The sequence below is a fragment of the Hydra viridissima genome, unplaced genomic scaffold (genome assembly GCF_058129835.1).
Source record: "Hydra viridissima isolate aposymbiotic clone 2 unplaced genomic scaffold, HvirCarnegie_v1 scaffold_30, whole genome shotgun sequence".
Taxonomy (NCBI): Eukaryota; Metazoa; Cnidaria; class Hydrozoa; order Anthoathecata; family Hydridae; genus Hydra; species Hydra viridissima.
Window position 1 is genome coordinate 176,919 of NW_028324325.1, and position 12,427 is coordinate 189,345.

The 12,427-nt window shown below is 34.0% G+C and overlaps 1 protein-coding gene across 1 annotated transcript; it reads right to left on the reverse strand.

The window, feature by feature from the left end:
* Window positions 1-5,780: 5,780 nt before the first annotated feature.
* On the reverse strand, window positions 5,781-11,490 carry LOC149876121 (uncharacterized). The gene is made up of 4 exons (XM_090075692.1): window positions 7,085-11,490; window positions 6,763-6,828; window positions 6,445-6,501; window positions 5,781-6,287 (listed from the first exon to the last, which is right to left on the reverse strand). The coding sequence occupies exons 1-4, from the start codon at window positions 10,074-10,076 to the stop codon at window positions 5,968-5,970; spliced, it is 3,435 nt and encodes a 1,144-aa protein (XP_089931818.1). The 5' UTR covers window positions 10,077-11,490; the 3' UTR covers window positions 5,781-5,967.
* Between the last annotated feature and the right edge of the window lie 937 nt (window positions 11,491-12,427).

A 12,427-nucleotide genomic window follows, 5' to 3' on the forward strand; every position in this document is an offset into this window, starting at 1 on the left:
TTTTCAAAGAAAAGTTAGCGTAGTTTTCCTCTTTTAGATCTAGCTTATGTTTAAGGTAGTTTTTAAATTTTTTTTCAAAGAAAAGTTAGCGCAGTTTCCTCTTTTAGATCTAGCTTATAATCAGGTAGTTTTTGAATATTTTTTCAAATAAAAATTAGCAAAGTTTAGCTTATTTAGCATGACATCACAAAAATACTAACTCAAAAAGGCAAGATAAAGTATAAGATAAACGTAAAATAAGATATAGATGAAACAAATGTTAGGCTGCATAAAATCTAAAACTGCATTGCCTATCATAAACACAAACGTCTAGTAAGAGCTTTAAAGTTCGTTCTTTTCGTCTTTTAATTTGAAGAATCGCGATTTTGAATTTTCTAAAGCGCACATGCCTCTCAGTTGCTTTTTTCTTAAGGAAAGGTCACCAGAGTTTTTTTACGCAGCTCCTGCAGCATAATCTTTAACAAAATACTCTTTTGTATATCATTACACAGAAAAAACAAAAACCATTTGCGTAAACAGAGATAATAGAACTCAAAAGTGCATAAAAAGCCTCGCTACTTTGCTATAGAAGATGTGGATGACTAGATACAACTTTGTAAATTCGTGTACTACCTCGATGGATTAAGGTATTTTTCGAAAGTTTTTTTAAAGCAAAAATAGCGCAGTCTTCCTCTTTTAAATCTACCTTATGTCTAAGGCAGTTTTTGAATAGATTTTCAAAGAAAGGTTAGCGTAGTTTTCCACTTTTAAGTTTAGCTTATGTAGCTTGACAAAACAACACACAAAAAGACAAGATAAAATATCAGATAAACGTAAAATAAAATATAAATGAAACTAAAGTTAGGCTGCATAAAAAACAAACAACTTAATAATCTACTAGACATGTTTAAGTTGAATTAAGTAAAGTCCTTTGCGCAAATTTGGGTAAATAAGAGATTAAAAGTCCATAAAAAGCCTCGATACTTTGCTGAAGAAGAAGATGACTATATGCAACTTTTTAAAATCGTGAGCTATCTATATCGATTTAGGTCCTTTTTGAGTACTTTTTCAATGAGAAGTTAGCGCAGTTTTCCTCTTTTAAGATTGGATCATGAAGCTTGACATAACAAAACACAAAAGTAACAAAGGCAAGACAAAATATAAGGTAAACGCAATATAAAATATAGATGAAACTAAAGTTAGGCTGCATAAAATAAACGGGTAACAATACTCTTCTATGTATATTTACATTGAGTTAAATAAAATCCTTTGCGCAAATATAGGTATGTTAGAGAGTAAAAGTGCATAAAAAGCCTCGCTACATTGCTGTAGAAGAAGTGGATGACTAGATACAAACTTTTAAATTTGTGTGCTGTCTCTATCGAATAAGGTAGTTTTCGAAAGTTTTTTCAAAGCAAAAATAGCGCAGTGTTCCTCTTTTAAATTTAGATTATCTCAAAGGTAGATTTTGAATAGTTTTTCAAAGAAAGGTTAGCGTAGCTTTCCTCTTTTAAGTTTAGCTTATGTAGCTTGACATCACAAAACACAAAGCTCAAAAAGACAAAATAAAATATAAGATAAACGTAAAATAAAATACAGATGAAGCTAAAGTTAGACTGCATAAAAAACCAACAACATAATAATCTACTAGGTATGTTTACATTAAATTAAATAAAATCCTATGCGCAAATATAGGTATGTTAGAGAGAAAAAGCCTCGCTACTTTGTTAAAGGTAGTTTTTGAATAGTTTTTCAAAGAAAGGTTAGCGTAGCTTTCCTCTTTTAAGTTTAGCTTATGTAGCTTGACATCACAAAACACAAAGCTCAAAAAGACAAAATAAAATATAAGATAAACGTAAAATAAAATACAGATGAAGCTAAAGTTAGACTGCATAAAAAACCAACAACATAATAATCTACTAGGTATGTTTACATTAAATTAAATAAAATCCTATGCGCAAATATAGGTATGTTAGAGAGAAAAAGCCTCGCTACTTTGTTAAAGGTAGTTTTTGAATAGTTTTTCAAAGAAAGGTTAGCGTAGTTTTCCTCTTTAAAGTTTAGTTTATGTAGCTTGATATCACAAAACACAAAACTCAAAAAAGAAAAGTAAGATAAAAGTTAATCGTAAAATAAAATATAGGTGAAATAATTGTTAGGCTGCATAAAAGAAAAAAAAAATCATAGCATAATAATCTTCTATATATGCTTGGATTGAATTAAATGAATTCCTTTGCGTAAATATAAGCAAACTAGTGAGAAAAAGTGCATAAAAAGCATCGCTACTTTGCTGCAGAAGAAGTGGATGACTATATGCAACTTTTTAAAATTGTGTGCTATCTCTATCGATTAAGGTGGTTTTCGAAAGTTTTTTCAAAGCAAAAATAGCGTAGTTTTCCTCTTTTAAATCTAGCTTTTGTCTAAGGTAGTTTATGAATAGATTTTCAAAGAAAGGTTAGCGTAGCATTCCTCTTTTAAGTTTAGCTTAAAATTCTTGGCATCACAAAACACAAAACTCAAAAAGATAAGATAAAATATAAGATAAACCTAAAACATAATATAAATGAAACTAAAGATAAGCTGCATAAAAAACTAACAACATAATAATCTACTAGGCATGTTTAAATTGAATTATATAAAATCCTTTGCGCAAATATAGGTATGTTAGTAAAAAAGCATTAAAAGCCTCGCAACTTTGTTAAAGTAAAAATCCATAAAAAGCCTCGATACTTTGCTGAAGAAGATGACTATATGCAACTTTTTAAAATCGTGAGCTATCTATATCGATTTAGGTCCTTTTTGAGTACTTTTTCAATGGAAAGTTAGCGCAGTTTTCCTCTTTTAAGATTAGATTATGAAGCTTGACATAATAAAACACAAAACTAACAAAGGCAAGATAAAATATAAGGTAGTTTTCGAATGTTTTTTCAAAGCAAAATTAGCGTAGTGTTCCTCTTTTAAATCTAGATTATCTCAAAGGTAGATTTTGAATAGTTTTTCAAAGAAAAGTTAGCGTAGCTTTCCTCTTTTAACATTAGCTTATGTAGCTTGACATCACAGAACACAAAAACATAAAATAAAATATAAGACAAATAGATGTAGCTAAAGTTAGGCTGCATAAAAAACCAACAACATAAAATATCTACTAGGCATGTTTAAATTGAATTAAATAAAACCCTTTGCGCAAAAATAGAGAGTAAAATGCATAATGTTAGAGAGTAAAAGTGCATAGAAAGCCTCGCTACTTTGCTGTAGAAGAAGTGGATGACTAGATACACTTTTTTAAATTTGTGTGCTATCTCTATCGAATAAGGTAGTTTTCGAGAGTTTTTTCAAAGCAAAATTAGCGTAGTGTTCCTCTTTTAAATCTAGATTATCTCAAAAATAGATTTCGAATAGTTTTTCAAAGAAAGGTTAGCGTAGCTTTCCTCTTTTAACATTAGCTTATGTAGCTTGACATCACAGAACACAAAAACATAAAATAAAATATAAGACAAACGTAACATGAAAAATAGATGTAGCTTAAGTTAGACTGCATAAAAAACCAACAACATAATAATCTAACAGGTATGTTTAAGTTGAATTAAATAAAACCCTCTGCGCAAATATAGGTATGCTAGAGAGTAAAAAGGCATAAAAAGCCTCGCTACTTTGTTAAAGGTAGTTTTTGAATAGTTTTTCAAAGACAGGTTAGCGTAAATTTCCTCTTTAAAGTTTAGCTTATGTAGCTTGACATCACAAAATATAAAACTCAAAAAGACAAGATAAAATATAAGATAAACGCAAAATAAAATATAGATGAAACTAAAGTTAGGCTGCATAAAAAACCAACAACATAATAATCTACTAGGCATGTTTAAATTGAAATAAATAAAACCGTTTGCGCAAAAATAGCTATGTTAGAGAGTAAAAGTGCATAGAAAGCCTCGCTACTTTGGTGTAAAAGAAGTGCATGACTAGATACAACATTTTAAAATCGTGTGCTATCTCTATCGATTAAGGTAGTTTTCGAAAGTTTTTTCAAAGCAAAAATAGCGTAGTCTTCCTCTTTTAAATCTAGATTATGTCTAAGGTAGTTTTTGAACAGTTTTTCAAAGAAAGGTTAGCGTAGCTTTCCTCTTTTAACATTAGCTTATGTAGCTTGACATCACAAAACACAAAACTCAAAAAGACAAAATAAAATATAAGATAAACGTAAAATAAAATGTAGATGAAGCTAAAGTTAGGCTGCATGAAATAAACGGGTAACAATATTTTTCTATGTATGTTTACATTGAGTTATATAAAATCCTCTGCGCAAATATAGGTATGTTAGAGAGTAAAAGTGCATAAAAAGCCTCGCTACTTTGTTAAAGGTTGTTTTTGAATAGTTTTTCAAAAAAAGGTTAGCGTAGTTTTCCTCTTTTAACATTAGCTTATGTAGCTTGACATCACAAAGAAACACAAAACTCAAAAAGACAAAATAAAATATAAGATAAACGTAAAATAAAATACAGATGAAGCTAAAGTTAGGCTGCATAAAATAAACGGGTAACAATATTTTTCTACGTATGTTTACATTGAGTTAAATAAAATCCTCTGCGCAAATATAGGTATGTTAGAGAGTAAAAGTGCATAAAAAGCCCCGCTACTTTGTTAAAGGTAGTTTTTGAATAGTTTTTCAAAAAAAGGTTAGCGTAGTTTTCCTCTTTAAAGTTTAGCTTATGTAGCTTGACATCACAAAACACAAAACTCAAAAAGACAAGATAAAATATAAGATAAACGCAAAACAAAATATAGATGAAACTAAAGTTAGGCTGCATATAAAACCAACAACATAATATTCTACTAGCCTAGTTTTCCTCTTTTAAGTTTAGATTATGTAGCTTGACATCACAAAACGCAAAAAGGCAAGACAAAATACAAGGTAAACGTAAAATAAAGTAGAAGTGAAACAAAAGATAGGTTGCATAAATACAAAAACTGCATTGCCAAAAATAGAATTTGTTGTCTAGAAAGACTTTTTAAAGTTTGTTTCTTTCGTCTATTGACTTAGTGAATCGCGATCTGGTTTTTCTTAGGCGCGCTTGTTTCTTAGTTGTTTTTTTTTGTAAAGAAAGTTTATTCAGACGTTTTTTTTACGCAACTCCTTTAACATTATTTTTAACAAAGTATTCTTTTATACGTGTTTACATTGAAATAAAACCCTTTGCGTAAATAGAGATAAGTTAGAGAGCAAAAGCCTCACTACTTTGCAGAAGAAGAATTGGATGGCAAGATACAACTTTTTAAATTCGTGTGCTTTCTCTTTTAAGGTACTTTTTGAATATTTTTTCAAAGAAAAGTTAGCGTAGTTTTCCTCTTTTAAGTTTAGCTTACGCAGCTTGACATCACAAAACGCAAAAACCAATAAGGCATGATAAAATACAAGATAAACGTAAAATAAAATAGAAGTGAAACAAAAGTTAGACACCATAAAAAAAAAAAAAACAAAAAAAAAACATAATATACTTCTATGTATGTTTACATTGAACTAAATAAAATCCTTTGTGTAAATATATGAAAAAATAGAGAGTAAGAGTTCATAAAAAAAGCCTCGCTATTTTGCTGAAGAAGAAATGGATGTCTAGATCTTTTAAAATAAGGAACTTTTTGATTTCTTTTTCCGAAAAATGGTTGGAGCAGTTTTCCTTTTTTAAATTTCACTTATGCAGTTTAACATCACAGAAAATATTAATTTGCTTTTTAACAAACTCTTAAAAACATCAGAAATAATTCTAAATGCAACTCTATTAAAAGTGTTAACAGAATAACAAAACGACTTTTTTTTTTTTTTAAAGATAAAAAAAGTTTGAACTATCTTTAAATAAGAAATGTGAGAACAGTTTAACAGAACTTCTTGTTTATTATGTATTTAGCGAAACAGATAAATATATTTGCAAAAGCATAGAGAAAACAAACTACACAAAAGGCCCATCTTTATTGCCAAACTGAACAAACTTTTCTAAACTACATAAATGGTCTCACTATATTGCCATATTGAACAAACTTTTCTAAACTACCCTCTTTTTGAATTTTTAGCTTCATGTTTTTAATTTTGTCTTTAATATGGCTTCGGTAGGAGTACTTTTGCAAGACATGAATGAGCTTGTCACTGCTATGATTTGCCAAGATGCCAAGGTAATCTTTGTACGAGCAACTTGAGCTTACATCTGTAAACACGTCTTGCAAGATGTATGCCAACACCAAAGCTGCACATCGTGGAAAACTTCTGGTGTTGAACCATTCGTTGTGGCCAGGGCAAGCATTCAGCTTTTCAACTATTTCATCTAAAATTTTACAAACTCAAGTCATAACACAAAGAGATTAAATCGAATATTCATTTGGTTCTGAAGCATGACAAGATTAATTTTGTTTTTTTATTTGTTTTTTTTTGTTGACCTTATTGTTTGCACTGATAGCAACAACTGGTTTTTGAAAGATTACCTAATTGGCATTGGCTAACTTCTGCTTTGTTTTCCTTTGTTCTTGGCTGAGTTGATCCTGAAATAAAATAAAACCATGTTCATTTTTCTAATTCATAAAAAAACCATCAACAGTTTCTAAGTGTTAGAGATAATAACAAGCTGTGCATGATTTCTAACGGTGAAGTTTCTAACTTCATCATTAGAAATCGGGTAGACACAACTTTCTAAAAGTGCACTTAGCAATGATGGCAAGTTTTTATTAACAGTTAACCATCTGAAATTGTGCAAGAAGAGGTTTGTGTTTATATATGTTTGTATAAATTAGGTTTTACATTACCGATGTGTTCTTGAGTAAAAGATGGCATTTCCAACTTGATTTTTTTTCTTCTTGGATCTTTTACTTCTAAAACATAATCAGTTTTAGTATCATTCACTTGTGTAAACATTTAAGCAATCACAGAATTAGTCCTGCAACAAATACATACACACTTCTGTGTTGTTTTTTTTGTTTTTTTTTTGTTTTTTTTATTGTTTTTCTTTTTTTTTTTTTTTTTTACAGCTTTAACAATAACAATAGGGCAAGGAGTTAATTTGGGCATTTTTATTTTTTGAAAGCGTGTTGAGATTTGCATAAAAATCAAAAATCAAAAAGAATTTACCTCTGGATGTACAAGCAAGACTTTGGCTAAATAGACTACCAACAGATTGAACAGCACCAGGTGAGGGCTGTTTTTCAAGAACAGTACCAGCCTGTTGGACTGGAACAGCTGAAAGAAACAAACTGGGTTTGGCCATCGTTTGCTGACGAGCAACAAGATTAGGAGCCAGAGGAACAGAAAAGACCTCTTTTGAAGGATTAAAAACAACTTGCAGAGAAGGAGCAACATGAACAGGTTTGGCAACCACTTGCTTATGAGCAGGTTCAAGAAGAGCAGGTTCAAGAAGAGCAGGTTCAAGAAGAGCAGCTTCAGGAGGAGCATGGAAAACACGTGTGACAGCCATAAGATTATCTTGCTGTGAAGCAACATTAGACACTGTTTCCAGCAGAACAGAAAAAACCTCTTTTGAAGGACTGAAAGCAACTTGTTCAGCAGGAGCAGCAGAAACAGGTTTGGCAACCACTTGCTCACTAAAGTAAACTGGAGAAAGTTGTGCATGGTGTTCAATAAAATCCGGTTCATCAGGAAATAATGTTAATGCAAGAGGAGAACAAGCTGTGCCAACAGGAACAGCTAGAGTCTGATCTACATCCATACAAACAGCTTGTTCATTAGGAACTAGTTGTGCAAGAGCAGAGGATAGTTCAAGAACTGGACCAGCGATTGTTTGTTCAGAAGGAACAGACGAAACAGGAGTTGAGCTAGGTTCACACAAGAAATCTACAACATGTTCGTTGCTGTCCTCTAAAGGAGCATTGTTTTCTACAGCTGGAGAAAATGGAACCACTGTGGTACAACCGAAAGTAGCAGCACATTCTTCAGAGTCAGAACCGGAGTCTGAATCTTCCTCAAAAATGTCCTCAACATCATGAAAACCGTACTCCTCTGCATTAGTTCGGAGCCAGTCCATCACATCCTTCTCCTCCTTTGGTGGTCTCTCAGACTTTTCAACAGTCAAAGACTCTATGACTCCGAAGGACTGTCCGATGCCCAGGGCAAAGCGCAACTCCTCTGCAGCGTTCCACTGGGACACATAAAAGCTATCCATTGTGTGTCTGCTGTGCTTCATGTAGAGTGTAGCAAACCGCTCGCGATCTTCTTTGCTGTTGTTGGCAAAGTAAGTGGCTATCGAACCGCGAATGCAAGTGGGAGTAAGACGCTTCATGGGAATGTTTACTTGGCTTTTTCTGAAGCAGGACGTCAGGCTAGAGGTGATAGCAGAGGAACCCATCTGGTAAACAGGCACTCTAGTTGCACCTAGTGTCACACCTTCGTCTTTGTTGGCTCTCACCGAAGGAAAAAGGGGCCTGTAGCAGTCGCTCAACTCCAAAACAGTCTTGGTGTCTGCAGCCATGTAGTGAGAGTCGTTGACAAGAAGGTCTCTGTATCTCAGCAAATAAATATCGATCAACACTTTCAAGTCGTTCGGCACTAGAATGTTTTTGGCTCCGTACTTGTATGCTGTTTTGTAGCGCTCTTGCACAATGCAATATCCACACTCACTCTTCTCAGCAGCCATGTAGTCTCTAATGTTTAAAAGAGCAATGTTAGATTTTCTTAAACTGTTAATTACAGTGACAGAGAGCAGAAGATGGTTTCGTAGAGACACAGCATTGTCTCTAGTCAGCGGAAGAGACGCCTTTCTAATCGATTCCACTAAGTCTCTTACGTATGCAGACTTGCCATATTCGGTCAGCAAACTGACATTGATGATGTTGATGCTTTTTCTTCTTTTCACAAGGCTCCTCCTCAAAGAACGAAAGGGCCTCAGCACTTTTCGCAACTCATCCACCTTGCAGCGCAAACGTCGGATGGCCTCATGAGAAAGTCCGAAATAGACGTTTCTGGCTTCACTGAAACGAAACAGGAGACAAAGGGAGACGAGGCGGTTGTACAACGTGTGACAAGACATGGCTTTTGTTTGGTCAAGTTCACTCAGCTTGGAATTGAGCTGAATTTTCTTAAAGTGCAAGGAGAAGTATCTATCCTCCAAAACATTGGAATTGGTGAGGGCGTTTGGGTGCAGCGTCAACGTGCTGTCACAACAAGTCAATATTTCCACAACTGCATTTTTGTAGATTTTTGCTTGTGACCAAGTGTTGTTGTTGGCTACCACAAGCCACTTTTCAAAGTCTCTGAAGAGCTCATCTGCTGACTGGTAATAAAAGTGAAAAGCATCTTTGTCCAGCTGAAACAAGAGTCTCTTTTCTTCGGTCAAGACATAGGAGCTGGAAACCAAGTGCTCTAAGGAATCGAAATCAGAGTCAAGGACGGATTCGGTGTTCAGCTCTTTGTTTTCTACAGAGGTGCATTGGTTTGCAGAAGGAGCCTCGGACGAACCAGCAACTGGTGAGGGCAAGCTTAAAAGAGGATCAGAGGAAAGAACCGGAGAAGAAAAAGAGGAGGAAGGCCCAGGAGCAGAGGATGCAGAGCCTGATGCAGACGCTTGTTCAGCTACTGGCTTAATACCAAAGAAGGCAGGTCGAATAAATTGAGGGACATAGAGCTTCTCGTTGTCGTATCGCTTTGCCTCTGCAATCTTTTGTTTGATCATCTTGGAATCGTAGAAATGAGTCTCTTTCAAGTGTATGTCCAGTCGGTCGTAATACTTCCAACATTGCAAACAGGGGTAAGGTTTTGGACAGCCGGACTTGCGTTCGAGACGAGCATGCTGAAACTTCCTGACCATTGCAGAGTAAAAGATGGAAGCTTCATCCAAAGTCCAAGAATGATCTTTTTTAGTCAAGTGTCTTTTAATGCTTGTGGACGAATGTTTGCACAAAGGCATCGGACAGCTAACAGCGTACCTCTTCTTGGTACCATAGAAAGGTACAACCCTGTTTACGGAGCCACACGCTGCAACTAATGCGGCCCTGACTTTGTTTTTGAGCTTTAAGTCTCTCTGTTCTTGTGACTGCTTTCTTTTCTTTTTTTTTGCTTTAGAGTTTGGAGAAGAAGCAACAACAGAGTTGTTTTCTTGTGAAGAAGACATGTTCAGGTGTTTGTTTGCAACGGTTTAAGCTAAAAAAAAAAGAAAACAGTTAGTGAGAGTTTTTTTTCTTCTGCCTGTATCCAATCCTGGAATGTTGCGTGGATTGATGAGAAACACAACTACAGCGAAGAGCTGTGTTTTTTCGAGTCCTCTGCAAAAGAGCAAGAAGAAAGTAAAGAGAGCAACAAGAAGAAACAAAGCTTGCACTAGCAAAAGAAGAAGAACGAGAGCAACTAGCATTACATGCATGGTGGCAACAGTGATTGCTATTATGAGAAGGAGAATGAGAAAAAAAAAAGAAACAAATAAATAAAGAGATGGAGTTTGAGAGGATCTCGCAACCATATGACTCAAAGAAAGAAACTGTGTTGAAAAAAGGCAAGAGAGGGCAAATAGAACTTGCTAACAAGGACAAATGACAGACATAACTACAACAGTAACAACTCTCATTGCAAGCATAATAACAACAACAGCATCAGCATCACTGACTCAGAGAGTGTTGAAAAAACAAAACAGATTAAAAAAAACAAGCAAAGTGGCTGAACAGTAACAACAACCATTGCATGTATAACAACAGCAACAGCATCACTTAATCAGAGGGTATTGATAAAAAAAACAAACAAAACAAAAACAAAAAAGAAAAAAAAACAAAACAAATAAAAAAACAAAACAAGCAAACTGGGTGAACAGTAACAACTCTCATTGCAAGCATAATAACAACAACAACATCACTGACTCAGAGAGTGTTAACAAAATAAAATAGATTATAAACAAGCAAAGTGGGTGAACAGTAACAACTCTCATTGCAAGCATAAAAACCAACTACAGCAACAGCAGCATCAGCAACAGCATCACTGACTCAGAGGATATTGATAAAAAAAAAACAACTAACAAACACACAAACAAAAACGAATAAAAGCAAAGTTGCTGAACAGTAACAACTATCATTGCAAGTAAAACAACAACAACAGCATCAGCAACATCATCACCGAATCAGAGAGTGGTGATAAAATAAGATAGATTAAAAAACAACCAAAGCGGCTGAACAGTAACAACTCTAATTACAAGTAAAATAACAAAAGCAGCATCACTGACTCACAAGGTTTTGATAAAACAAAAAACAAAAAACAAACAAAGCAAGCCAAGTCGGTGAGCATTAACAAACACTCATTGCAACTATAATAACAACAACAGCAACAGCATCACTGACTCAATGGGTGTTAATAAACAAAAACAAAAACACAAACAAAGCAAGCAAAGTGGGTGAACATTAATAAGACTCATTGCAACTATAACAACGACAACAGCAACACTATCACTGACTCAGAGGGTGTTGATGAAAAAAAAGCTAACAAAAACACAAACAAAGCAAGCAAAGTGGGTGAACATTAATAAGACTCATTGCAACTATAACAACGACAACAGCAACACTATCACTGACTCAGAGGGTGTTGATGAAAAAAAAGCTAACAAAAACACAAACAAAACAAGCAAAGTGGGTGAATATTATTAAGACTCATTGCAACTATAACAAAAACAACAGCAACACTATCACTGACTAGGAGGGTGTTGATGAAAAAAAACAAACAAAAACACAAACAAAACAAGCAAAGTGGGTGAACATTAATAAGACTCATTGCAACTATAACAACGACAACAGCAACACTATCACTGACTCAGAGGGTGTTGATGAAAAAAAAGCTAACAAAAACACAAACAAAACAAGCAAAGTGGGTGAATATTATTAAGACTCATTGCAACTATAACAAAAACAACAGCAACACTATCACTGACTAGGAGGGTGTTGATGAAAAAAAAAACAAACAAAAACACAAACAAAACAAGCAAAGTGGGTGAACATTAATAAGACTCATTGCAACTATAACAACGACAACAGAAACAGCATCACTGACTCAAAGGGTATTGATAAACAAAAACAAAAACACAAACAAAACAAGCAAAGTGGGTGAACATTAACAAACACTCATTGCAGCTATAACAAAAACAACAGCAACAGCATCACTGGCTCAAAGGGTGTTGGTAAAATAAAAAAATTAATAAAAACAAAACAAGCAAAGTGGGTGAACATTAACAACACTCATTGCAGCTATAACAAAAACAACAGCAACAGCATCACTGGCTCAAAGGGTGTTGGTAAAATAAATAAATTAAAAAAAACAAAACAAGCAAAGTGGGTGAACATTAACAACACTCATTGCAGCTATAACAAAAACAACAGCAACAGCATCACTGGCTCAAAGGGTGTTGATAAAATAAAGAAATAAAAACAAAACAAGCAAAGTGTGTGAACATTAACAAACACTCATTGCAGCTCTAACAAAAACAACAGC